This window comes from Saccostrea echinata, unplaced genomic scaffold (assembly GCF_033153115.1).
Source record: "Saccostrea echinata isolate AGI-Se365-2 ecotype Australia unplaced genomic scaffold, CSIRO_AGI_Sech_v1 ptg000012l, whole genome shotgun sequence".
NCBI lineage: Eukaryota > Metazoa > Mollusca > Bivalvia > Ostreida > Ostreidae > Saccostrea > Saccostrea echinata.
The window spans coordinates 23,070,861-23,093,620 of NW_026889761.1; the positions used below are offsets into that span (position 1 = coordinate 23,070,861).

The window sequence follows — 22,760 nt, forward strand, 5'->3', positions numbered from 1 at the left end:
ACAGCTAATTTCATGTTATTTTTGCAGATGTTAGGAATAGTCTTTTTTGATGAATATTCTTTATTTGGAAATCTGATAACAAAAATAGCATCAATACAAGAGTGATTCCCAGACTCCTATTGCTTTCCGTCTACACATGGTCTGGCATCCCCGAAATGTGCATGCGTCCGCCAATTGATTTAAATACAAGGTTATGTATACTTTACTTACCAGACAAAGATTTTTCTTAGGTGTAAACTGATCAAAACGAAGGTGTCAAATGACGTCAGAGCCCTTTAAACAATTCTCCAAAACACGTGGAGAGATTCCATACTTGTGATAACGCGAGATGTTCCATTGTTGGCAACAGCCTTTAAAACAAGTCCCTCGCCAACAAAGGAACCGTAGGTGCTGCACAATACACCTATAATCGTACTAAGTTAAGTAGGTTTTGCATAAGCTGTATATAACTGGAGGTAAATATAAATTGATACCCTCCTAATGGCCAGGCGACCAGAGCCTGGATAGCTGTCGGTAAGTGCATTTGATACCTCAGCGTATAATATTTACATTACCTTCACACAGATGTTTTACATATTTACCTCCAAAATGATTCGTGCATTTCTAAGAGTGTGAAACAAAATTTTGGCCATGAGATGAAAAAAAAAATCTTTTTTTAAATTAACTGTTGAAATATTATATGTGTTACATGGATGTAAAAGAATAATTATTATAATCATGAACGTTATATAATAATATTTGTACTTTATGCCATAGATATGACTTAATGTCATAGATATGATGGTGTTTACAGATTTTTCTCCATAAAATGCATTTGACCGATATGCATAACTGTAAGATTTCTTGCAATATGGTTAAATACGTTTCAAAATTACTTTTTCTCCGATGTGCAAGACCCGTGTTACATAATTTATACAATTTTTCCCAAATCGTGTTTTATTACTTATGTTCTTTGACATGTTTAGAACATGGAAGACCTCTTTAAATGATGCGATTTTACGTCTTAAAACGGAATATTTCACCTCAGAATATAATAATACAGTGCTATTCTATGTGCAAATCTGGATTAGAAAAAAATCAATTGTAGAAGCAAATTCCTGTTCTAAATTACTTTCTTATAAATATTCTGTTATTTTTATTTTGTCATCATCTCTGATATAAAAAATAAGTGTTACATATGTATCGATTTCGATCAATGTATTTACAATGCATGAACTTTATACGTGTTCGGAATCAGACAATAATGTGCTCTCTGGTGTGAACCGGCCTTTAGTTGCTGGTCATCAGATAAATGTACGTATTGGATAAAAACTTCGCAGAAAACAGGACAGGTTACAGAAAAGCTTTAACTTATTTCCATTCACTATTGCTGGAGTAACTTTCAATTCTACAGGAAAGGCATTCATCTGATAACTTAATTCTACCATTAATACATAAAATATCAATCATCCAGAATTCGGTACAAGAAATATGTTGACGTATGTGAAGATACAATGACCTGCCTTTCCTTATCCCAATTATATTTTTTACTAATGAAAGTGTTCTTCGCATCTGATTTAATGTTTCGTTTGTACCCAGTTAAGGAAGTACAAAATATAGAGAAATAAATTTGGGATCTTGTTGGTATAAATATATGTATGTTATCCTCTCAAATTAATTTTTTGGCAGAATTTAATAAAAATTTTAAATTCTTCCTTATTTATTATGAGTCATTAGAGAACCTAAACTTGTGCATGTAATTTTTAAATCCCGACCAAATTTAAGCCAGTCTTAATCCGATATTAACCAGCTTAATAAATAATTCCAGTGGTTTAACAACATAGAATAAGGTCTGTAATTAAAGATTGCTGGAGACGATTAGCCACAGGAACTAAATTTGTGATTTCTGGGCCGAGAAACAAAACGTAGTGACCCCGAAATAGTAACATTACTCCGGAAATCTGTTGAGGTTCCTTAAGCATATAAATCATCGTTAATAAATTCAATGTTATTGAAAGAGAATTTATACTCAGAAAAGAATTTAAGCATTACCTTATTTTTCCTATCCATCGGAAGTCAGTAAATACAATAATATGAATGGGCCATAGTTAACCTAAATGTTATGTAAAATAAATAATATTTTTTGCAATAAATTAGATGAATAAGACGCTATCAAACTTTTGATATTTTGCAGAAGCATGGCGACATTTCAACACCTTCCGCGAGAAAAGATGGCCGATCCAGGACACCGTAATCACGGATCACTTCCGCTTATATCAGCTCCAATACAGGAGAGACCTCAGAAAGAGAAAGTGGAAGAGAACCAACGACTGACCAAATTACCATCCATTTACATACCCTCTGTACCTGTCTCAAAGTCACCTAACCTAAAAATTCATTTAGCAGACTTTATCGGAAGTCGTCCTAACAGTCTCAAAGGAGAGCGGAACCCCGACTCGGACCTGAAAGTAAACATCATTGCTCGTGACAAGGCTATCCAGCTTCTACAACAGTATAACGAAATCGTCAGAGGCGACGACAACCTGGCAGTGAAAAATTTACCCCCAATCAAAGTCTCCATCCGCCCTAGCGGAGCTGATTTAGGTTTCAAAAAAGATAAAATGTCCAAAAAGCTCCCTGTTTTCACAGAGGGCATAAGTTCTATCAGTAAAAAGCAGGAACCCTCGTTCACAGTGCCTAAAGAAAGTGTTATCAGAGCAAATCTTCCTAGAAATGTTATCGTGGCACAGAAGAAAAATCAGTTTACATTTGGGATAAAAAATAACAAGAAACACAGGAAAGATGACAAAGGTGAGCACGTGCAATTCAAACAGATGAGGAAACTCGGATTAGATAACATGCCTTCAGTAGACATGGGAAGGTATCTTAACAAATCTCAAATGGTGCAAGAAAGTGTAAACTTACGAAGTGGTGTAAAAGGTGGATACTTCAAATCTCCGAGAAAAAGCGAAGACCGAATCGAGGCACCAAATCAAACCAATGCTCAAAAAGGGATAGAAAGAACTCGAATATTGTCAAAGAAAAGTTATCCCCAAGCAACTCCTCGATCAGAGAGCAAATTAAGTGTTGTGTCCTTGGGAAATTCACTGGGACCGTCTTACTTTCTTACAAATCGAAGAAACCTGAAAAATGAGTTTCCGCATTATGATCCTCGCCTGCTACACGAATCTCAAAGAATGAAATATCAGCCTCGTGACCCATCAGTTTTTGGTGTGTGTTCTTTAGCTCCAATCCAAGTTGGTGGACCATTTCAAAGAGTTGGAACGCTCGATCCAGTGCTACCAGGGCCACAGAAGTCCAACAAATCTCTCAAAGGTCCAAAAAAGAAGTCCCAGAAGGGCAAAAGGAAAGACGCTTATAGTGATATCGGTCCCTGGCATAATGACGTAATCATTCCAACCGAATTTCAGAACGAAAATGGTGAACTTCTACGAGTTGCTAACGAAGAACATGAATTCATTGACAATTCAGAGACAATGTCATATCAAAGGGAACTACTTTACCGTAAGAATATGACAAGTCCAACCGGAAGTGAATCAACGATGACTACACAGACCCATATGGTCAATCCACCGCCGTCCTATGTCTCTAGTAATGACGACGATTACTACAGACAGTTTGACAATCCTAGGGCTATGCTGCAGATTCAGGAGGAACGTTCAAACCTAACTCTTGATAACGTAGAGGCACATAACAGAGAAATGAATGAAATAAATTCAATAGCAACCAGTAACAGTATCGTCAGGAGAAAAAAAGATGGTCGAAGAAGCAGAGTAAAACCAGAGCCTAAAATCGTTAACTTAGAGATCGAAGGAGAGAAAAGTGGGAGAAATTCTGTCATCGAGGATGGCTTGTTTTTAACAATCCCTTCCGTCAACCCCGACAAGGAGCGAAGACCGCCTCACGCGGTTCGAGCGGAAGTCGATCGAAGCCATGACGACTCTCAAGCCACGTGGTATAGCGCGCGCTCTGAATATGACAATCCTAAACTGGCTGTGAAAAATATTCAGTTGTATAATGACCAAAACCATATTCCAAATACAAATGTTATCACACCAGAAATCAACGTCACTTCCGATAATAGTGATACTGAGATTATACTGAAAGCCAGTAATGAAGGTTCAAGAGAAAATCTAGAGAGACTCGACACAGAAGAAGAGTTCAAGAAGTTTACAATGTCCAGCAAAACGATGCATTTCATTTCGCCATTACAAGTAATTGACAACGCCAAACGACACTAAACGACCAATTGGAGTCCTTTTTTTTTTTTATCAAGTTACTTTTCAATGTCTTCATCCTGTGTCTCTCGCTAGTCAAGTTTGTGATTTTATGAAACCATTCAGTTATCATATCTGTAAATTGACAAGATTCACAGCCGTTGAAACAAGCTGTTTAATGTTGAGTCCCTGTAAAAAGTGATGTAATACGACACGGTCACAATCACTGGTTTTCTCGTTTAATTATTTATGTGGTACAGTAATGATAATCTTGACCTTCCGGGTATACCCACAGAGACATGGTCAAGAAAGAATAAACAGCTGTAAACATCACTACACTTTTCTTGATTACATTTTTACACAATGACTGATCAAAGAGTTTTACAAAATGTATAGTTAAGTACACGAATAATGTTGTCAGTATTGTTATATGTTAAAGTACATTTGTTGAATTATCTATTTGTAAACCAAAGTGCTTACGATTCAAAACCGAGTCAGTGAAAATTAAGGTACTTGTAAAGTGCAGAACGAAATAAACGTAACGAAATGAAAACAAATCTCAAATGAATTGTAAAAACTATGAAGCTGGTAATAAATTTGAATTAACATACAATTTTCGTTTATGATACTAATACTAGTATAATTGTATTATCTAAGAAAAAAATTAGAATAAACAGAACTACGTGTTGACTGATTTTAGATAGTTTATTTGATAGCTGCATTCTTTCACGTGAACAAGTTACTGTTGGGATTTATACAATACATACTTAATATTTCTTTCGTTTTTTATTTGCTTGGTTTGACTTCGTTTTAGTTTTTTTCCTTTTGCACTCTACGGGTACCTTGTAAACCCTGGCCTTGTGTTGTTCACTATTTATTATTTTCATTACCATTAAAGCTAATGGAAACCTTGAATATGTTCACATTTATGTACGAATTAGAAGCAAGCTCTGATGAATATCACAACCTTTAACTTCATATTAAAAATCTCATTCTAGATTCGGAGAATATCACTGATGCATGCTATACATCAAGGTAGTCCCATAAGCATACAATTTTCATAATATAAGTAATTCATTTGATCAGTGATCATATTCTCAAAAGACTTTGATCAATTGTCAATTAAATGATTTCAAATAACATGACTCATTATGTTAAAGTTGATGAATAACTTGAAAAAAAGGTTACAGATAATTTTTCTGTGCTTATGCAAAATTTGTCCTCTAATCTCATGTATCTCTCTCTGTTCATGGTGTCTTATTTATGGTTATATAAAAGAATCTACTATTTCCCAAAATAGACCATTGAAGGGACTTTTGACACCTTCTTTTGTTCTAACATTGTATAGGTGAGTACATCACCTGACAACTTTAGTTACTAATGTCTGCTCTTCTAAGAGTAAAGTAAAGAAAGCATTGCATCCTCTTCTCACAAGTTTTAACAGACACATTGCCTTAATATAGAGAAGACTTGTAAGAATATTTCAGGTAAAAGTGCCAGCAACAGAATTTTCTTTTATAATCACCCTGTATAAAGATTTAGAGCATATTCTTATAACAAACATTAAAAATAGAAATCTCGTGTTCAGTTTTAATCTGTACTCTCCAGAAAGTACAACTACTGAACTTGTCAAAAATCTTTTAAATAAATCATATAACCATGTTATTGATAAAACCTTTATATGTTGTGCTAGCATATACAGTGTATTTGTTTTATTTCTTTCAACATTATGTTCTACAAAAATAATCTGGAACAAAGAAAGGAGAAAATGGAACTGGCAAGTTCGGGATTCAAACCTAGAACTCTAGATAGCCACTTAACCAACCATTACCAATACTGTCAATCTATTTATGGACAAGCCTAGCATTCAAACTTAGAACTCTAGATAGCCACTTAACCAACCATTACCAATACTGTCAATCTATTTATGGACAAGCCCAGCATTCAAACTTAGAACTCTAGATATCCACTTAACCAACCATCACCAATACTATCAGGCTATTTATGGAGAAGCCCAGCATTCAAATTTAGAACTCTAGATAGCCACTTAAACAAACAACCATGAACAATACTGTCAGGCTATTTATAGACAAGGCCAGCATTCAAACCCAGAACTCTAGACAGCCACTTAACCAACCCTTACCAATACTGTCAGGCTATTTGTAGACAAGGGCAGCATACAATCTTGGAACTCTAGATAGCCAATTAACCAACTGTGTCAACAATACTATCAGGCTACTTATAGACAAGCCTAGCATTCAAACCTAGAACTCTAGATAGCCACTTAACCAACCTTCACCAGGACTGTCAGGTTATTTATAGACAAGCCAAGCATTCAAACCTAGAACTCTAGACAGCCACTTAAACAACTATCACCAATACTGTCAGGCTACATGTATTTATAAATGAACCAGAAGTCCCTGATGGCTGCATTTCAACTGGTTTGCTCTAATGGGAAGAGAAAGTTGCACATGGACTGAGAAACTTCTTTTTTTTTTTAAGTTTTACATTCATTTAATTATGTATCCTTAAAACTTATACCATGTTTTATTGGAATCAAACAAAACTGTAGGAGGAGAAGCATTTCAAAAGATTTTCACAAATTATTCTATTTTTAGGTAGCTTGACATCATAAATTAAAATAGATTCATAAAATCATAAACAAATATATAGAATTTTGAGCATTGGTGTAGTATATTTGTGTTCCAACAGTTATCAGAATTAAACCAAATCTGTATAAGGAATAACATGAAAGAATTCCAAATTCTATTTTTAGTAACCATGGAAACAATGATGATATAAATTAAAAAAAAAAAACCCTGACATATCAATTTGTATACCTAGGTGTAGTGTGTAGTTTATATCAAACATACAATGTAGAAGGAGAAAAGTTGAATTTTACAAAAATATCTAATCATAGATATCTATCATCAAAATCAAAAACCAATACACAGTAGATAATACTGGTTTAGTCTGCATGTGTACTGTAAATAACTTTTTATTCACGTGAACTTTATTTTCGCGTAATTATGCGAGACAGTGAGAATTTCATTCTCACATATAATAGTATTCCTTAAGAATATATAGAAGAATAACAACAATTTGTAAAAATTATGTCTCGCCAATAAAGAGTCAATCATTATCTCACGAAAATAAGGTGTCACAAAAATTTAGTGATCTACAGTACCAAGTTTTCTGAAATTAGTCTACCAAGCTGCAGGAGTAGTAGCGTTTTGAAAAATTGTTTACAGACAGAAAGGTCTGTGTTTTTGCTCTCTTCAAGATTCATATTCAATACTGGATCTATGAGATTGATCACTGTTCATATCTTCACCTTTTGCAATGACTGATCAATGATGGACACCTTTCTATCAATAAGATCTAGAACTTGACAACTAGACAACAGTCTCCATCAGGGACTTGTTAGAAATGTGACTAATTCTGCTCTCAGTGCCAGCAATATTGCTTCTCAATGCATTTTTGAATAGGAAATAAATACAATGCATATTTGTATATTTATATTGTAGCAAAATAAATTTACAGGATTAGTCCATAGTGTTAGCTTACAAACACATCTTCAAACCTTCTAAACAGCTGTTTTCTGCATTTGTTTGTCAATTTCTGCAATATTCAGATTCATCATCTCAACTGCCATCTATAAATAATTAAGGAAAATTATTAACCATTAGATATTAGTGTCAGTCAGGCCCATAGGAAGTAATTTTAGTTGGGGGGGGGGGGGGGGGCACAACCAAGCAAAAATTCCTTGATAAGCAAAAAACAAAAAAGTTCAACAATAATGTGTTATTATTGAAGGAAAACAAGTATTAAGTAGTTATGTTTTCTATAGTACATGTATACTAAATATTGTGCCCCTTCGCTCTTATGGCCATGTCAATAACCTAACTGTCCAATTAAAATTTAATAGTATACAGTAAAACACCCTTATAATGAAGCAACTGGGACTGATGATTTTGCTTCATTATAAACATAATTCTTTATAACTGTTAAGTTCACAATATGTTTCGAAGCTATGGGGAATGAAAATCACTTCGCTGTAAGCGTTAATTCATTATAAGAGTACCATGTTTGCGGTAAGTATGTTTTACTGTGTATATGCCTTTTGTGTGTATGATGTGTCTAAAGGTCTGTTTCTTAAAGCTAAATTAAAAATTATCTAATTTTTGCAAAATACTGCAATTTTTTTATTTATATTTTCTTTAAATTAAAAATAAAAAGGAAAGATGTGGTCACACCAGAAATACCGAAAAGGAAAGGCACATGTTTATAGGCTCAAACTGGGAAAAACATATCCTATACAATTAGGAAGAATGGGCGTTTCTCAGATCAGTCTGGGAGAACCATATCAAAGGAAGTTGGATTTTTACAGATTCAAAATAGAAACACCAATGTCCATTATAATGAAGGGTGGGTGAATGAACAATTAAATTGGGGATCCATTAGGAGGAAGGGTGGGTTTTGATGGGTGGTTCTTTATAGGATCAAACTGGGGATGTTTTAATAGTCACTTATTCAAGTGGCTACAACAGTTTTCCAAGTTTTTTATGTAAATGATATTGTATGAAAACCTTGACACACTGAGGAATAGCTGTTGTGCACAGGAGTCACATGCTTCTTAATAAAATGATCCTGTTTTAAGGTAATATTGTATATATAAATATTTAATTACTAGAGAAATCTTGTACATCTTAATAACATTTACCCAGCCTCAAGGTAATACTGTTATATATCTAGTTTAATTATTTTACAGACTTCTTTGATCTTCAGAGTAATATAAAGTGGGGTTTACTTTAATGGTACAATGTTAAGCAATCAAGTCTAAGATATTGGTCTGTGAGCATCTTAAATTGATTCATAGGTTTTACATCACCTGCGTCAGGTGGAAGTCTTCATACAGTAATTTCTCCACAATTCCAAAATGATCAACTCCTGGACTTATCACACAGTCTGTGGTGATATCAGTGGCCATCAGGACCTGTACACAAACAAGTAATTCATTGGTTCATCTATATATTTAAAAAAAACAACAACAAATACTGACTAATAGAGTAACTATAAATGCAAAATTTTATTTGAAAATAACCAGTCATTTATATACAAGTAATATCATATGGCCTTATGATAGTAATGTGATCAATTCTAAATTAATTTTACTACATATTAAGGGGAAAAAATACATTAGACAGAATTAGGTAGACATTAAAGAAAAGCATGCTCCAGTAAATAATTTACCATTTTAAAAGTAAAGGTCAAAGTTAAAATACATGTACTAGTTGAAAGTCAAAATACTGCATTATAAATCTATATAATTATATAAATAATAAAAAACTTTCATTTTTTGCAATATTTCGACCATGTTACCGGCCTTCATCAGTCATGTTTATTTGAATTCATAGCAACTCAACATCGAACAACTTATTATATGATATATATATATACGACACATTGTTCAATGTTGAGTTCCTTTGCATTAAAAAAGGAACTTATGCGGTTGAAATATATCAAAAAGTATATATATAAAATATATCAAAAAGTATATATATATATTAGGGATGTGTGGTTTTATCGTTATACCAGTATATCGAGATTTTTAATTGCATGATATGTTTCGTGATGCGGAGAGTAAAATACTGGTATTTACGTAATAAATTCCATAAATTATTCATTTATTTGTTCAATCTTTCAAATTACAATTACAGGAAGTGTAAAAAAATTGAAAACGGTAAAAGAATGGCATCCTAGCATCCAAAATTGCTTGATATTATGTAAATAAAAAAATTGAAAAAGTGAAGATATATTGTTTTTCCAGCATATATTTCTGAAAAATTATGAAAATTCATTTAAAATCATTGTAAAAATTGCTTGTAAAAATACCATGATATTATTGTGAAATTTTGGGGAAAAAATCGTGATATATTATCGTGACACGAATTTTTGGTGATAACCATCCCTAATACATACATACATACATATATATATATATATATATATATATATATATATATATATATATATATATATATACATTCCACATGTATTTTGCTTATTAAGTATGGGGAAAGCTACAGCATTCAAAACATAACATGTACAGGGGTTCAAAAGGTTAAAGTATGCATTTTATTTTGACGTCACAAATGTTGAAGTGCAACGTCATAATCAAAAATCAAAATCCACGCTCATATTGCAAAGAAGCTCTTCCATTAATTGTAACTTACCCGAAGGATAATACAGGGATTTTCAATTATAAATCACATTTACAGTCAAGGCAAGGAGTTAAAAATGTGAATATAAGCATTGAATCATTATTTTTTGAAAAATATAGTCTCATAACTGTAATGGTGTGTGCAAACAAATTTTCATAACATGCTAACGCACGTTACTCAATTTGTTTGCACACACCATTGCAGTTATGAGACTATATCTTTCAAAAAATAATGATTCAATGCTTAAATATATTAAAAAATATTGTTTAGTGATTAAAAACTTTTCTGTGAATTGACTTTAAATTGTTCGAAAAATGATAGACATAATGATTTCAACTACAAATCGTTTCAAACATTTTTGCAAGTCATTTTTTAATAAAGATAGATGAAGTTCATTGATGATTATTAAACAATTTTGTTGCACTCCTGAAAATTTAAAATTAAAACCATAAAACACAAAAATTTATAGAGTGTTGGCAACATCAAGTTGTAATGAAATTGTGAAATATTTATAATTCAGTACTTCGTGGTTAAAACATACAGAATTATTCAAACTTGGATTTACATCTTGAAGTATTCCCTATTAAAATCACAAAACTAGCTAATAATATACTGAGAAAATAAAAGTATATTTTATAGTATATTTGCCTTAAAGGGACAAATACTGTAAGTAATTGAGGTCAACCAGAAACATTAGGTTTAATTCCCACATTTACCTTTGTTTTACCTGTATTTTTTCAAAATGTTGGCTAAGTGGGAAGACACCAAACATTCTACTCATCAATTTTTTCTTTATATTTATTCATATTTCCTCAAAAATAATTCTAACAATTTTGTTGCACACCTGACCAAGAGTATTTGAGACTTTTAAGAGTAGAATTATGAAGCATAAATTACATCAGAATATGTTCTGTTGTTTCAGTGAAGTTATGGTGGAATTACTTGAATTTTATAACAATTTTGCAGTGTGTGTGTTTTAATTTCATAAAAAATTAAAAGAAAAGATAAAAACACATCTGGATAGATAAAATTGAAAAAGAGACAGATTTCAATCATAAAACTGCCATTTGAATTTAGTACTAAATTATTGAAATAGATGCTTATAGATCAAAGAATACTTTTGAGTATGAAGAAAAGACATTTCATTATTGAACTTGGATCTTTAAAAAAAATGTGTTGCACTCCTGAGCATAGAAATAAGGATCTGAAACACAGGCAGATCCTGTAATTGATAGATTTTTTTGGTATGTTCTTTGTAACTTTATTTTCCAAAATAAAAATCAAAGGTTTATACATTGATAAAAATTTTTCCATGTTCATGAGCAAAACATCAAATGATGCACTCCTCACATAATTGGGTATACATATGCAGATACTTGACTCTCATTAATGCTGCTTGTGATTCATATAATATTTTTAACTTTGAATGATATATGTTATTGTTTTACACTTTGAAAATTCTTTTTTTGACTTACTTGACATACAGATTTTTAAAATCATGTTTTTGGCAACACTACATTTTTTCTGTTGCACTCCTGACATGGTATAACATTTTTTTCCACATCAGCCATGACCACAACTTGGTCAAACAAAAGTTACTACAGTCCACATTTAAAGCTCAATACTTTGGATATTATCAGGAGAGTCTTTATTTCTAACATAAACCATTAATATTTATTCTACACATCTACCGAAAATATTAATTTTCAAAATGTCACAAAAAAGATGTTGCGATTCCTGACATTTAGCATCATTTTTGGGCATAACCTTTTTGTGACTTGATCGAGACATCAATGAGATATTTGGCATATATTTAGGCCATCATTAAAAATATCTTTGTTTCCCCTAACCCGACCCTAAAATTTTAAGTTGGGTAGGTAGGTAGGTAAATTATTTTTTTTTTCTGATAGCAGTTTTGAAAATACATTCTGAAAAATTGAATAATATCTTTATAAATAAGAAAAAACAAAAGAAACCGATTTTTGAACAAAATATCATACAAATAAAATTTAAAAGCAACATGTATGGTAAATTATTTCACAAATATTATTCATTTGAACTTGTAAAATATCTCAGGCCAGCGTAAATTAATTGAAATTGAAATTTTACAAAAGACAAGATTTGCAAATACTCAACCATCGGTCATCCGAGTATATTTTTTTCAAACCTACCATCACCTTCGAGTGCTTACACAGACAAAATGTTAAGGGCCTCGCGTGGCGCAGTAATTTTAGTGTTTTGTTTGGAGTCTTGACGTAATTCAGGAGCTTATTGTAAGTCACAGGTCTAGACGTGGGCCGTGGAGACTGGTCAGTCGAATGAGACTATAAAAAAATGTAGGTCCATGCAGTGTCACAGTATACATTTAGAAGTTGGCACGAAAAAGATCCCTTACTGATGCTATATGATCATTGGCCATAAGTGCCGAGAAAGAGTCTAAATTAGGAGCCCTCCATGAAGGCAGGTGTTCAAATGTTGTCGATCCAACAATTTGAAAAGGTATTTTAGAGCAAAGAATCAACCTATTTTCAAGGGCCTAACTAGAGAAAAATACACTGGACATCTCATGAAGTCGTACCATAAGCCAATTTAAAAGATTTCAACACTATTTGAGTGTATCTGTATAAACAATATTTAATTCAACCAAACCATATCTAAAATGATTAAAGTTTCATATATCTAATGTTATAGTCACGAAGTTAACCCCATAAATAAAAAGAAGGAAGAAATGACATCTGAATTATATTTATCACGATGATAATTATACAAAGACATATTAACAAATTCTATTGTCCTATATAGTAAAAATAGAATCATATACGAAGTGTTTATTAGATCGAAACGAATGAAATGCAGTGAAATTTGTCGATATGCATACACAAGGTGGGCCCCTCATCTGCGCATGAGGCAGGCTCTGCAATGCTTACTATGTAGGTTAATTTTAGAAGACAAATTTGTAAATACCATCTTAACACTCTTAGTCATGGTATTTATAATTCAGGAAATGTTTCAAGAGTGTAAGATTCTAATAAGTTAAAATATATATTAAGATTGATACATCACCGTTGTTTTATAACACAAACTAACCCTCTGTGGCCACATGTTGTGAGCGCCACATGAGAGTAAAACAAAGGCCGCCGTTCTGATAAAAAAAAAACGGACTTTGATGAAATTTTATTTTAGAAAAAAAAATATTTGAATAATCTTATTAAAAAAAACTTTTCAGTCGGCACGATTTAAGTGGGTCGGTCGCATTAGGGAAAACAAAGGTATTTTTTATTTTGGTCTTAGCTAATATCAAAACAAATATGCTGAGTTGTGTTGTAGAAAGCTATACCTGGACTGCCTGGTGTGTTTGTCTGTTATTGGTATACTATACCTGGACTGCCTCATGTGTTTTTCTGTTATTGGTATACTATACCTGGACTGTCTGGTGTGTTTGTCTGTTATTGGTATGCTATACCTGGACTGCCTCATGTGTTTTTCTGTTATTGGTATGCTATACCTGGACTGTCTGGTGTGTTTGTCTGTTATTGGTATGCTATACCTGGACTGCCTCATGTGTTTTTCTGTTATTGGTATGCTATACCTGGACTGTCTGGTGTGTTTGTCTGTTATTGGTATGCTATACCTGGACTGCCTGGTGTGTTTGTCTGTTATTGGTATGCTATACCTGGACTGCCTGGTGTGTTTGTCTGTTATTGGTATGCCTGGTGTGTTTGTCTGTTATTGGTATGCTATACCTGGACTGCCTGGTGTGTTGTCTGTTATTGGTATGCTATACCTGGACTGCTTTGTGTGTTTGTCTGTTATTGGTATACTATACCTGAACTGCCTGTGTGTTTTTCTGTTATTGGTATGCTATACCTGGACTGTCTGGTGTGTTTGTCTGTTATTGGTATGCTATATCTGGACTGCTTTGTGTGTTTGTCTGTTATTGGTATACTATACCTGAACTGCCTGTGTGTTTGTCTGTTATTGGTATACTATACCTGGACTGTCTGGTGTGTTTGTCTGTTATTGGTATGCTATACCTGGACTGCCTGGTGTGTTTGTCTGTTATTGGTATGCTATACCTGGACTGCTTTGTGTGTTTGTCTGTTATTGTTATACTATACCTGAACTGCCTGTGTGTTTGTCTGTTATTGGTATGCTATACCTGGACTGCCTGGTGTGTTTGTCTGTTATTGGTATACTATACCTGGACTGCCTGTTGTGTTTGTCTGTTATTGGTATGCTATACCTGGACTGTCTGGTGTGTTTGTCTGTTATTTGTATACTATACCTGGACTGTCTGGTGTGTTTGTCTGTTATTGGTATGCTATACCTGAACTGCCTGTGTGTTTGTCTTTTATTGGTATGCTATACCTGGACTGCTTTGTGTGTTTGTCTGTTATTGGTATGCTATACCTGGACTGCTTTGTGTGTTTGTCATACTTAGACTGCCTGGTGTTTTTGTCTGTTTTTGGTATGTCATACTTAGACTGCCTGGTGTTTTTGTCTGTTATTGGTATGTCATACTTAGACTGCCTGGTGTGTTTGTCTGTTATTGGTATGCCATACCTGGACTGCCCAGTGTATTTGTTATTGGTATGCCATACCTGGAATGCTTGGTGTGTTTGTCTGTGGAATTCTTTTGGGTCATCCTCTGCCACTGCTAGGATTATTTTCCTGTTTTTACTACGATTAATGATATCCCCCATCACCTTCATAGGACTGTTCTCCCAGGAAGAGGTCCTTCAACAAGCATTAGATCTTTTGCAATTGGTTGGCTTCTGAGCACAGTTAATTCTATATAATTCTATATACAGCAAATACATTTGATTCAATGTTACAAGTCCTTTCTTAGAAAGAACTAAGCCCAAGAAAGGTCAAAAACTGCCTCATCTAAAAAATTTATGACATTTTGATTACAGACTGAAGGTGTATATGTAAAGCTTATATAACTGTTTTTCTTTTAACAATATCTATTGCACTTGATTTTGCAGTATGGCATTGTTTTACTAAAAAATTGCAAGGGGAACACCATAATTTGTATAACTTAACGTATCGTCATGTCATAGGTCTATAAAAATTAACATGTGATTTTATAAACATAAATAACTTGAAACTGGATAATAGAAAATAAACATTTATCATATCAACATCAAAACAGGTTTACAAAAATGTTATAAAAAGCAGATAGGTGTTGATCTCATATTGCAGTTAATATTTATGCAAGTATAACTGATTGCACACTGAATACTCTTAAGTAAAAATTCTAACTATGTTTCAAAATTTAGCCCTAACCACCGGGTAGGACAACATCAGTTTAATAATAGAATACCAAGTTAACATGGCCAGTCATATGTTTTTCAGCAATGCTAGAAATTCCAGGCCACCAGCAACATTTTTGATTAGGGGGAGGGGAACCTCTACAAAAAATTTGAATAACAAAAAAAAAGGTAAACTGCACAGGGTCGAAAATCCTATTTCATTGGGGAATGGGGGGGGGGGCACTAACTCTAACCATTTAGTTTTTTTTTTTTCAAATGAAGGAAGTTGCCAGTGTATGACCTTTTCAGCAACATTTTTTTTTGGGGGGGGGGGGGGGGGTGGGGGATGGGGGTGGGGGGGATTGGAGTGGAGGGGGTGGGGTGGGGGTGGAGTGGAGGGGGCATCTAAATAAAAATTTACATATCATAACTAAAGCAAAGACTATTCTCAGAAAAAGTGTATGTGTGGAGGGTTTACAACAGGCCTGTTGAACATTTCATCCAAAAAAGTGAAAGTGAAAAATTTAAGCAAATTCTTGCTTCTTGTGTAATTTGGGGCTGATCTCAGGTATACCTGTACAAAACTCCAAGATTTTTTTCTTCTTTAATAAATTACAATACCTAGACTACATGTATTAACATTTAAGCAGAAAATATTTGGTCAAAACTTCTGTTTCAGTTTGGTCATTTTACAGGGCAAATTTTGACCCTTCGTGGGCCACCTCATGGTTGTCAAATATTGGAGTTTTTCTCTGTAGAAAAACCATCACATTAAGAAATTAAGGAGCCAAATATGTTCATCTATTGTTCAGTCATAAAATCATGTCCAGATACAACTGTCCTCTACATGTTCTTACACCAAGATAAAGAACCTCACAGATTCTCTGTGTGAAGATTTTAAAGCTAACATTAACAATCTGAACTGTTATTACAAAGTTTAAGGAAATATTGAATAAATTATATTATATTTGTTTTAAATTATTAAAACTACATTTGACCATCTGTTCCTGCATGAAGAATTTGCACATTTGCATTCTGAGATGTATACATTCCATAGATAAAATAAGTATACAGATAAGGTAATGCCTGGCTTCTTTTTCTGGATTAATATATACAGAAATATATATATAATTGTAAGAATGGGTTCTTATTTTTTCGGTGTACTGTATCCAGGTGCTCAACTCGGAATACACAATGATATAACCGTAAACAGTCTAGCTAGCTCTCTTGTCTGAATTCAACATTTAAATATTTACTTAATATTAAAGAATTAATAACTCTATTCAAACATATACCTATGGAGGCCATTAATAATTGATATATTTAAATTGACATAACAGATATTAATTAAGCAGCTGTTTGTAAAAAGAAAGTATACATACTCAGTCATCTTCAGGGGATCATTAATTGGAGAGGGTACCAGAGGTCTTAGGTCAAATACTCCACTAATAAGTATAGCACCTGTAACATTAAAATTGATCGAATGGAAGGTATTTAAATATAAGTTCTATAACTTGCACTAGTTACCATTTTTTAAACTAGAGTTTCTTTTAATCTTTTTTAACTGGAAAAAGACATGAGGCTGTTGAGTGGCTTTTGACAATTAAAAAATTAAGGAATACAAGAGAACAATCTGTAACTAAAGAGCACAGATTATCAAACCTTTTCTTCAATTTGCATTGCAGAAATTCCTTCAAACTTTTGTACACTACTACTAACTGTACAGATCACTTTAAATGCAATATTTTGTCCCACATTATGACATCATAACATGTTTGAGAAGGGTCATATAACCATTATGTCACAGCAACAAATCAAAAGAAAAAAAATAAAATCACTGTGTAGGAGTGGTGAAACATATATCATTGGTAATGGGAGAAATTTACTTCTCAGCTAATTTATCAGAAATATTTCTGCTAGATGTCTATTTTCTAAATTCTACAGGTTATCAATAGAAAGACAATGATATTTTAATTGTTATATAATTCTTCCCTTTAAAAAGTATCTACATCAAAAGCATCCATAGCATACCTTTGATGACGGAATTAGAGACCATACATTCTGACATCCAGTCAACTGAGAGTAACATGGCCGCCAGCTGTCCTCCTGCTGAGTGACCACAGAGATAAACACCCCTTAAACAGTCGGGATTTACTGTGTTAAAGAACTTCATATCCCAAGCAGAAAGCATATATAATTCACAAGAAAATGGCATTATCTTCATATTTATATATTAAGATGACATATTCTAAAACAAAATTTTTAAAAATGTACTGCTATGCAATGATCGTCACAAACCATTCCATTCTATTTTGTGGACAAAGAATGGACACAAAACCTTGTGGCTTAATTGCAACAATGACCTCTAAATTACATTTCTGTATTTGATTGATAGTTATAAAGAAAAGATACTGTAAATGTTAGTATTTTTACAAGGTGAAATTTTGCAATTTCCATGTAACAAAGTGTCATTTGGGGGTTATTTTTATGGAAATAAAAAAAAATACAAAGTGTGTTTGTTTATTGTTTGGTATGGTAACTTATATGAAATTGTTTGAGTGGTGATTAATTTTGTAAAACTTTACTCATCACAAAGTTCGCAAAATCCCTCCCCCCCCCTCCCCAAACATTTCCACATTTATAGAAGACAGACAGATGGATGTACACAAGGAAAGTCTATACCATAATATGGCCAATCAATAAAAAAAAAGTAACATATAACTTACAATTTTGCTTCTTTGGTAATAGTCTAATTTACACTAGGGATAGGAACTATGAATATAATACTTGTATAACGTTTTACTAGTTAAGATGTAGTTAAGATGTCTAAAATATAAAAAGACATAACTACAATGTTAATTTTTGACTGCTGAAATATTTCAAGCTTGACCTGATGATGAAATTATGGTAAATATCGTATATATGATTCATGTGTAAAAAAAACCCCATTTATCTTTATTTGACACTTCATGTATATGGTTAGAAAGTTACGAGTACTACATACCTTGACTGTCGACGCTTAGCCATGTTTAGAATAAACTTCATCCCCTGCTGCACCTCGGCCACAATTGTTTCAATATTTGCTGAGTAAAGAAAAAACAAATTTTGTATCGATTAAAAAAAATATAGAATTATATTGACATAATTTATGACAGAAATCAAAAAATGATGGATGGAAAAATCTTAAAAATGCATGAAATTTTAAAAAGATTTAATGCATAATGGTACTGTAAATTAATGACAATAAAAATATATGTAAATCACAATGCTTGCTTCAGTTAAATTGATCTATCTGATAAATGAAAACGATTTCTTACTCCTATTCTACACTTTACTTATTGTGTTTTCTTGCATAGAAACAAATTTCAGTCTCGATCCTCTCCCATCCCTTTTCTTTAAATCTTTGATATTTTGTGCAAAACTGTTTTGAAAGAGGCCCAGTATATAGGTCTTGAGATGAATTATTTAAGTCAAGACTTATGTGACCTAGCTAGCTAACTAATAAACTGAGGAAAAATGATAGAGGAGCTTTATCAAGAAAGCTTACCTGGCTCAGGTGAGATAATTTACCTTCAATAGTTATGATGTAAAACAGTTAAGTTCTGCTGTACCTTTAGGTGCCAAAGTGTATTCCAGTAAGATTGTCACTGCTCCAGCTTTGGTCAGGGGGTGGGCCACATAACTATGGTCATCTTTACTGTGGGTAAAATATTCTTCTTAATCAATGTACAATAAGCATAAACAGTTATGTGCATGATGATTGTGAAAATCAGACTTAAAACCTAGTCATGATTTGGCACTAGTTCTTACAACTTAATATAAATTGATTATAACAGATTATGGATATATACCAGGGAATTCATGATCTAAAGAACCTTGCAACACAGTTTCTTACCTAAAGTGGATATTTACAGTGTATAGACAGTACATTATAAACTCTTAAAAACAAAATTAATACTGTTCTGCTTATAAATGATGTTAATTTTTAGGATACTACATAGCTTTGAGAGTGTAGCTGAATTCATAGCATAATTACAAACTTAATATGTAATCTTAGTTGCAAATTTAACTCAGATCTTCTTTGATCTTTTTATGATAATTAAGTCCTTCAGCTTTTGAATATGGATCATTATCAAATACCCAAGGCTTAAAAGAATTGGTGGCTTACTTTTGGGCCAATAAATTTTGAAGCTTTACCAGTGTTTGGTATACAAACTGGTCTGATGTACCATTATTATTTTTCTTTTAGTAAAATTAATGACTTCACTTTTGAACTACAAAACTTAATTAACTTGACTATGAACATTGAATTTCATGGCCTAATTGACCAGAGAAAATTTTAAACCGGTCCTCAAAAATACCACTGAGCTTAACCTTGAATTTCTTCAATATATAAAAAATATTTTTAGTTCACTTTAATGATATCTACAATAAAAGCTAACCTCATAGCCTGCCAGTATCCTCCATGAATGAATACAAATATGGGGGCCTCTGAAATTGTGAAAAAAAAGCATCTGACAAATTCAACACAATTATAACTTGTATACACATTAATAAAAACTTTGAATACTTAATGAAAATTGTAAAAATTAATCAAATTATTTAGAAGTAATTGTATTTAGTAGAAATTAAAAAAAAAAAAAAAACGTAAAAAGAAAGTATTTTATCCCCCATTATTGCTATGAAATATCATCACAAGCCACAGAGCCTTAATAAGTATCACATGAAATTAGAATCAAAAAGACTACAGAAATATCACTTTATAAATTATGACGTTTATGTATACGTACCCCCAGGTAATGTATTGGCACCAAATATGTCCATCTTCTGCCCATTGGTCAGTCCATACGAGATATTCAACTCGCATTCAATGTTATCACGAACTTTTTTACTCTCTGAGACAAAGCACAACAAGAATACAAGTATGCATTAGTCGAAAAGATTTACAGTAAAACAGAGTAAAGTTTTTCATATCTTGATAAAAATCCTATACCTTCTGCTGTCCACTTAACATGGTGATTGATGACTTGTTCTGGAGTTCCTTGTTTGGACCAGCGAGATGGGCTATACTGGTAATCCAGTTCCTGAGAATCAAAATCATATATTGCAGATAGTAAATTATCATAATAAAGTATATTTAACAGTTTATGTCAAGGCTGTAATTAAAACCTACGATGACATCACACTCTTTAAAATCCACCTGTGAGTCACTCTTTTGTTTGAGTGCTCCGTTACTTTTCATAGTTGCAATTTGCATAAAAAAATAGATTTTATACTAATTGTTAATATTAAGTTCTTCTTCCCATACCAGTATACCTCTACTGGAACAGGACTTGGAAAATTTTATAAAGCTATAAAGTAGAGGTGAAACGATACGCCTCCTTCATGATATGATACATATTGTATAATTTTGTCTCTGTTCGGTTATTTTCAATACGATACATTTTAAAAGGAGGAAACAAATTCAAAGTTGTTTTAAGTCTTGTTTCACTAAAACCAGTAACGTAATCTAAGTGAAAATTGACTAGATGATATTGATTAGAATGAATTGACTATTAATGATTATTCTACAAACTATTAGTCCTAAAAAATCTGACCAGTTTTTAAAATTTAGTCATGTTTGTAGCGTGCTTTCACCAATGCCAATTCTCACTGAATAACAATCCAGACTAAAAAAAGAACCAAACAGAAAACAGAGATTTTTTACCATGTTCCAAACCAACAAAAAAATACCATGGTAAATCAACACAGCGATTAACAGTTTCACTAATAAATCATAATATATGCAAGAAAAAAAATAGCACTTATGGGTACTGAACCTCAGGTATATACCCACATGCCACTTACTCAGCAATTGCAAACTAATTTAAGCTATCAAAAATTGATTTTGACAGCAAATTTAAATTACTTCAGGGCACTTTCTTTGCTATATTTTATACAGTTAACCTTGCTTTATATAAAGAACTCTGTCACATTTAGGAAATCTCTTTCATACCCCTAGTTGACTTTTCATTATTGACTGATGATGTCATCCCCATTTCAGAAGCATTGTGACATCATCAGGATTGCAGCTTATTCTTGCTCATGCTGTGTTATTTTACTCCAAATACTAGTTTGTAACTTTTATAATTATTCTCTTTCATTTTTGCCTGTAATAACAGATAATAACACAGTTATCAAATGCTTCATCAGGCAATAGATCAGAATAGATTTTCCTCAGTACTTAGGGAACAGCTTGTGTTCAATTGCTCTCAGGAATTGGCTTCATTTAGGCACTCAAACACAATGAGCAGTTCCCTGCACCTTGGGAAATATTTTAAGACCTTTTACCTAATTATAAGGCATTATATGCAGGCAGGAATACTTCTGGCATGTGCCACCACTAAAAAAAAATTACTAAGTAGTTTTCAGTCCTAAACCCTACATCAATTCAATAAGGGTGGAATTACCATCATTCATATGTTAATTAAGTCAAGGTTGTCTAGTTGCTGATTCGTAAGGAGCTTACTGGGGTATCACCCCTGGCCTCCATCAGACACTACAGTCCTTGATCTACTGGGAACCTTGACCCAAACCCCCTGCCATCTTATAGTGCCCCCTCTGATGCAAAATGGATTTATGCCTGATATAACTTTATAATGTATTTATATAAATTGGCTCAGGTGAGCTAAAAAATTTTTTTTAAAAAAGTTCCATAGCAGATAAGAAATGACAGGCAGGATTCTGTCGTTTGAGTGGAATCATATACTTCAACAAATACAATATTTTTAATTCTCTAAAGTATTATACCTCTCTGCTCCATTTTCTCCACAAATCGCTGTCAAAATTTTGATTCTCTTCCATGGTGGAGGTCATATGACTGTCATAAACAACAGTTTATAGTGTTATTTTTTTTTTCATTTCTATGGCAAAACTCGTGTGCAAGATTTTTTTTGGTTTCGACAGCTGATAGCCTGATACAGATTTTTTAAATAGCAATTTTATTTTTTGAATGTTTTTTTTTTTCTGAATATCTTAGACAGTCTCTAACTTCACCATGAGCCATGCAATCAGAGAATGCTTGT

General features: G+C 32.8%; 2 protein-coding genes across 2 annotated transcripts; one reads left to right on the forward strand and one right to left on the reverse strand.

Moving 5' to 3' along the window:
• The first annotated feature begins 299 nt into the window (after positions 1 to 299).
• LOC133185563 (uncharacterized) lies at positions 300 to 4,330 on the forward strand. The gene is made up of 2 exons (XM_061320857.1): positions 300 to 513; positions 2,174 to 4,330. The coding sequence occupies exon 2, from the start codon at positions 2,178 to 2,180 to the stop codon at positions 4,239 to 4,241; it is 2,064 nt and encodes a 687-aa protein (XP_061176841.1). The 5' UTR covers positions 300 to 513; positions 2,174 to 2,177; the 3' UTR covers positions 4,242 to 4,330.
• Positions 4,331 to 7,720: 3,390 nt separating this feature from the next.
• LOC133186133 (kynurenine formamidase-like) lies at positions 7,721 to 22,721 on the reverse strand. Its single transcript, XM_061321406.1, has 11 exons — positions 22,486 to 22,721; positions 20,690 to 20,780; positions 20,487 to 20,591; positions 20,139 to 20,187; positions 19,308 to 19,393; positions 18,701 to 18,779; positions 17,728 to 17,831; positions 17,079 to 17,157; positions 15,043 to 15,178; positions 9,109 to 9,213; positions 7,721 to 7,872 (listed from the first exon to the last, which is right to left on the reverse strand). The coding sequence occupies exons 1-11, from the start codon at positions 22,549 to 22,551 to the stop codon at positions 7,804 to 7,806; spliced, it is 969 nt and encodes a 322-aa protein (XP_061177390.1). The 5' UTR covers positions 22,552 to 22,721; the 3' UTR covers positions 7,721 to 7,803.
• Between the last annotated feature and the right edge of the window lie 39 nt (positions 22,722 to 22,760).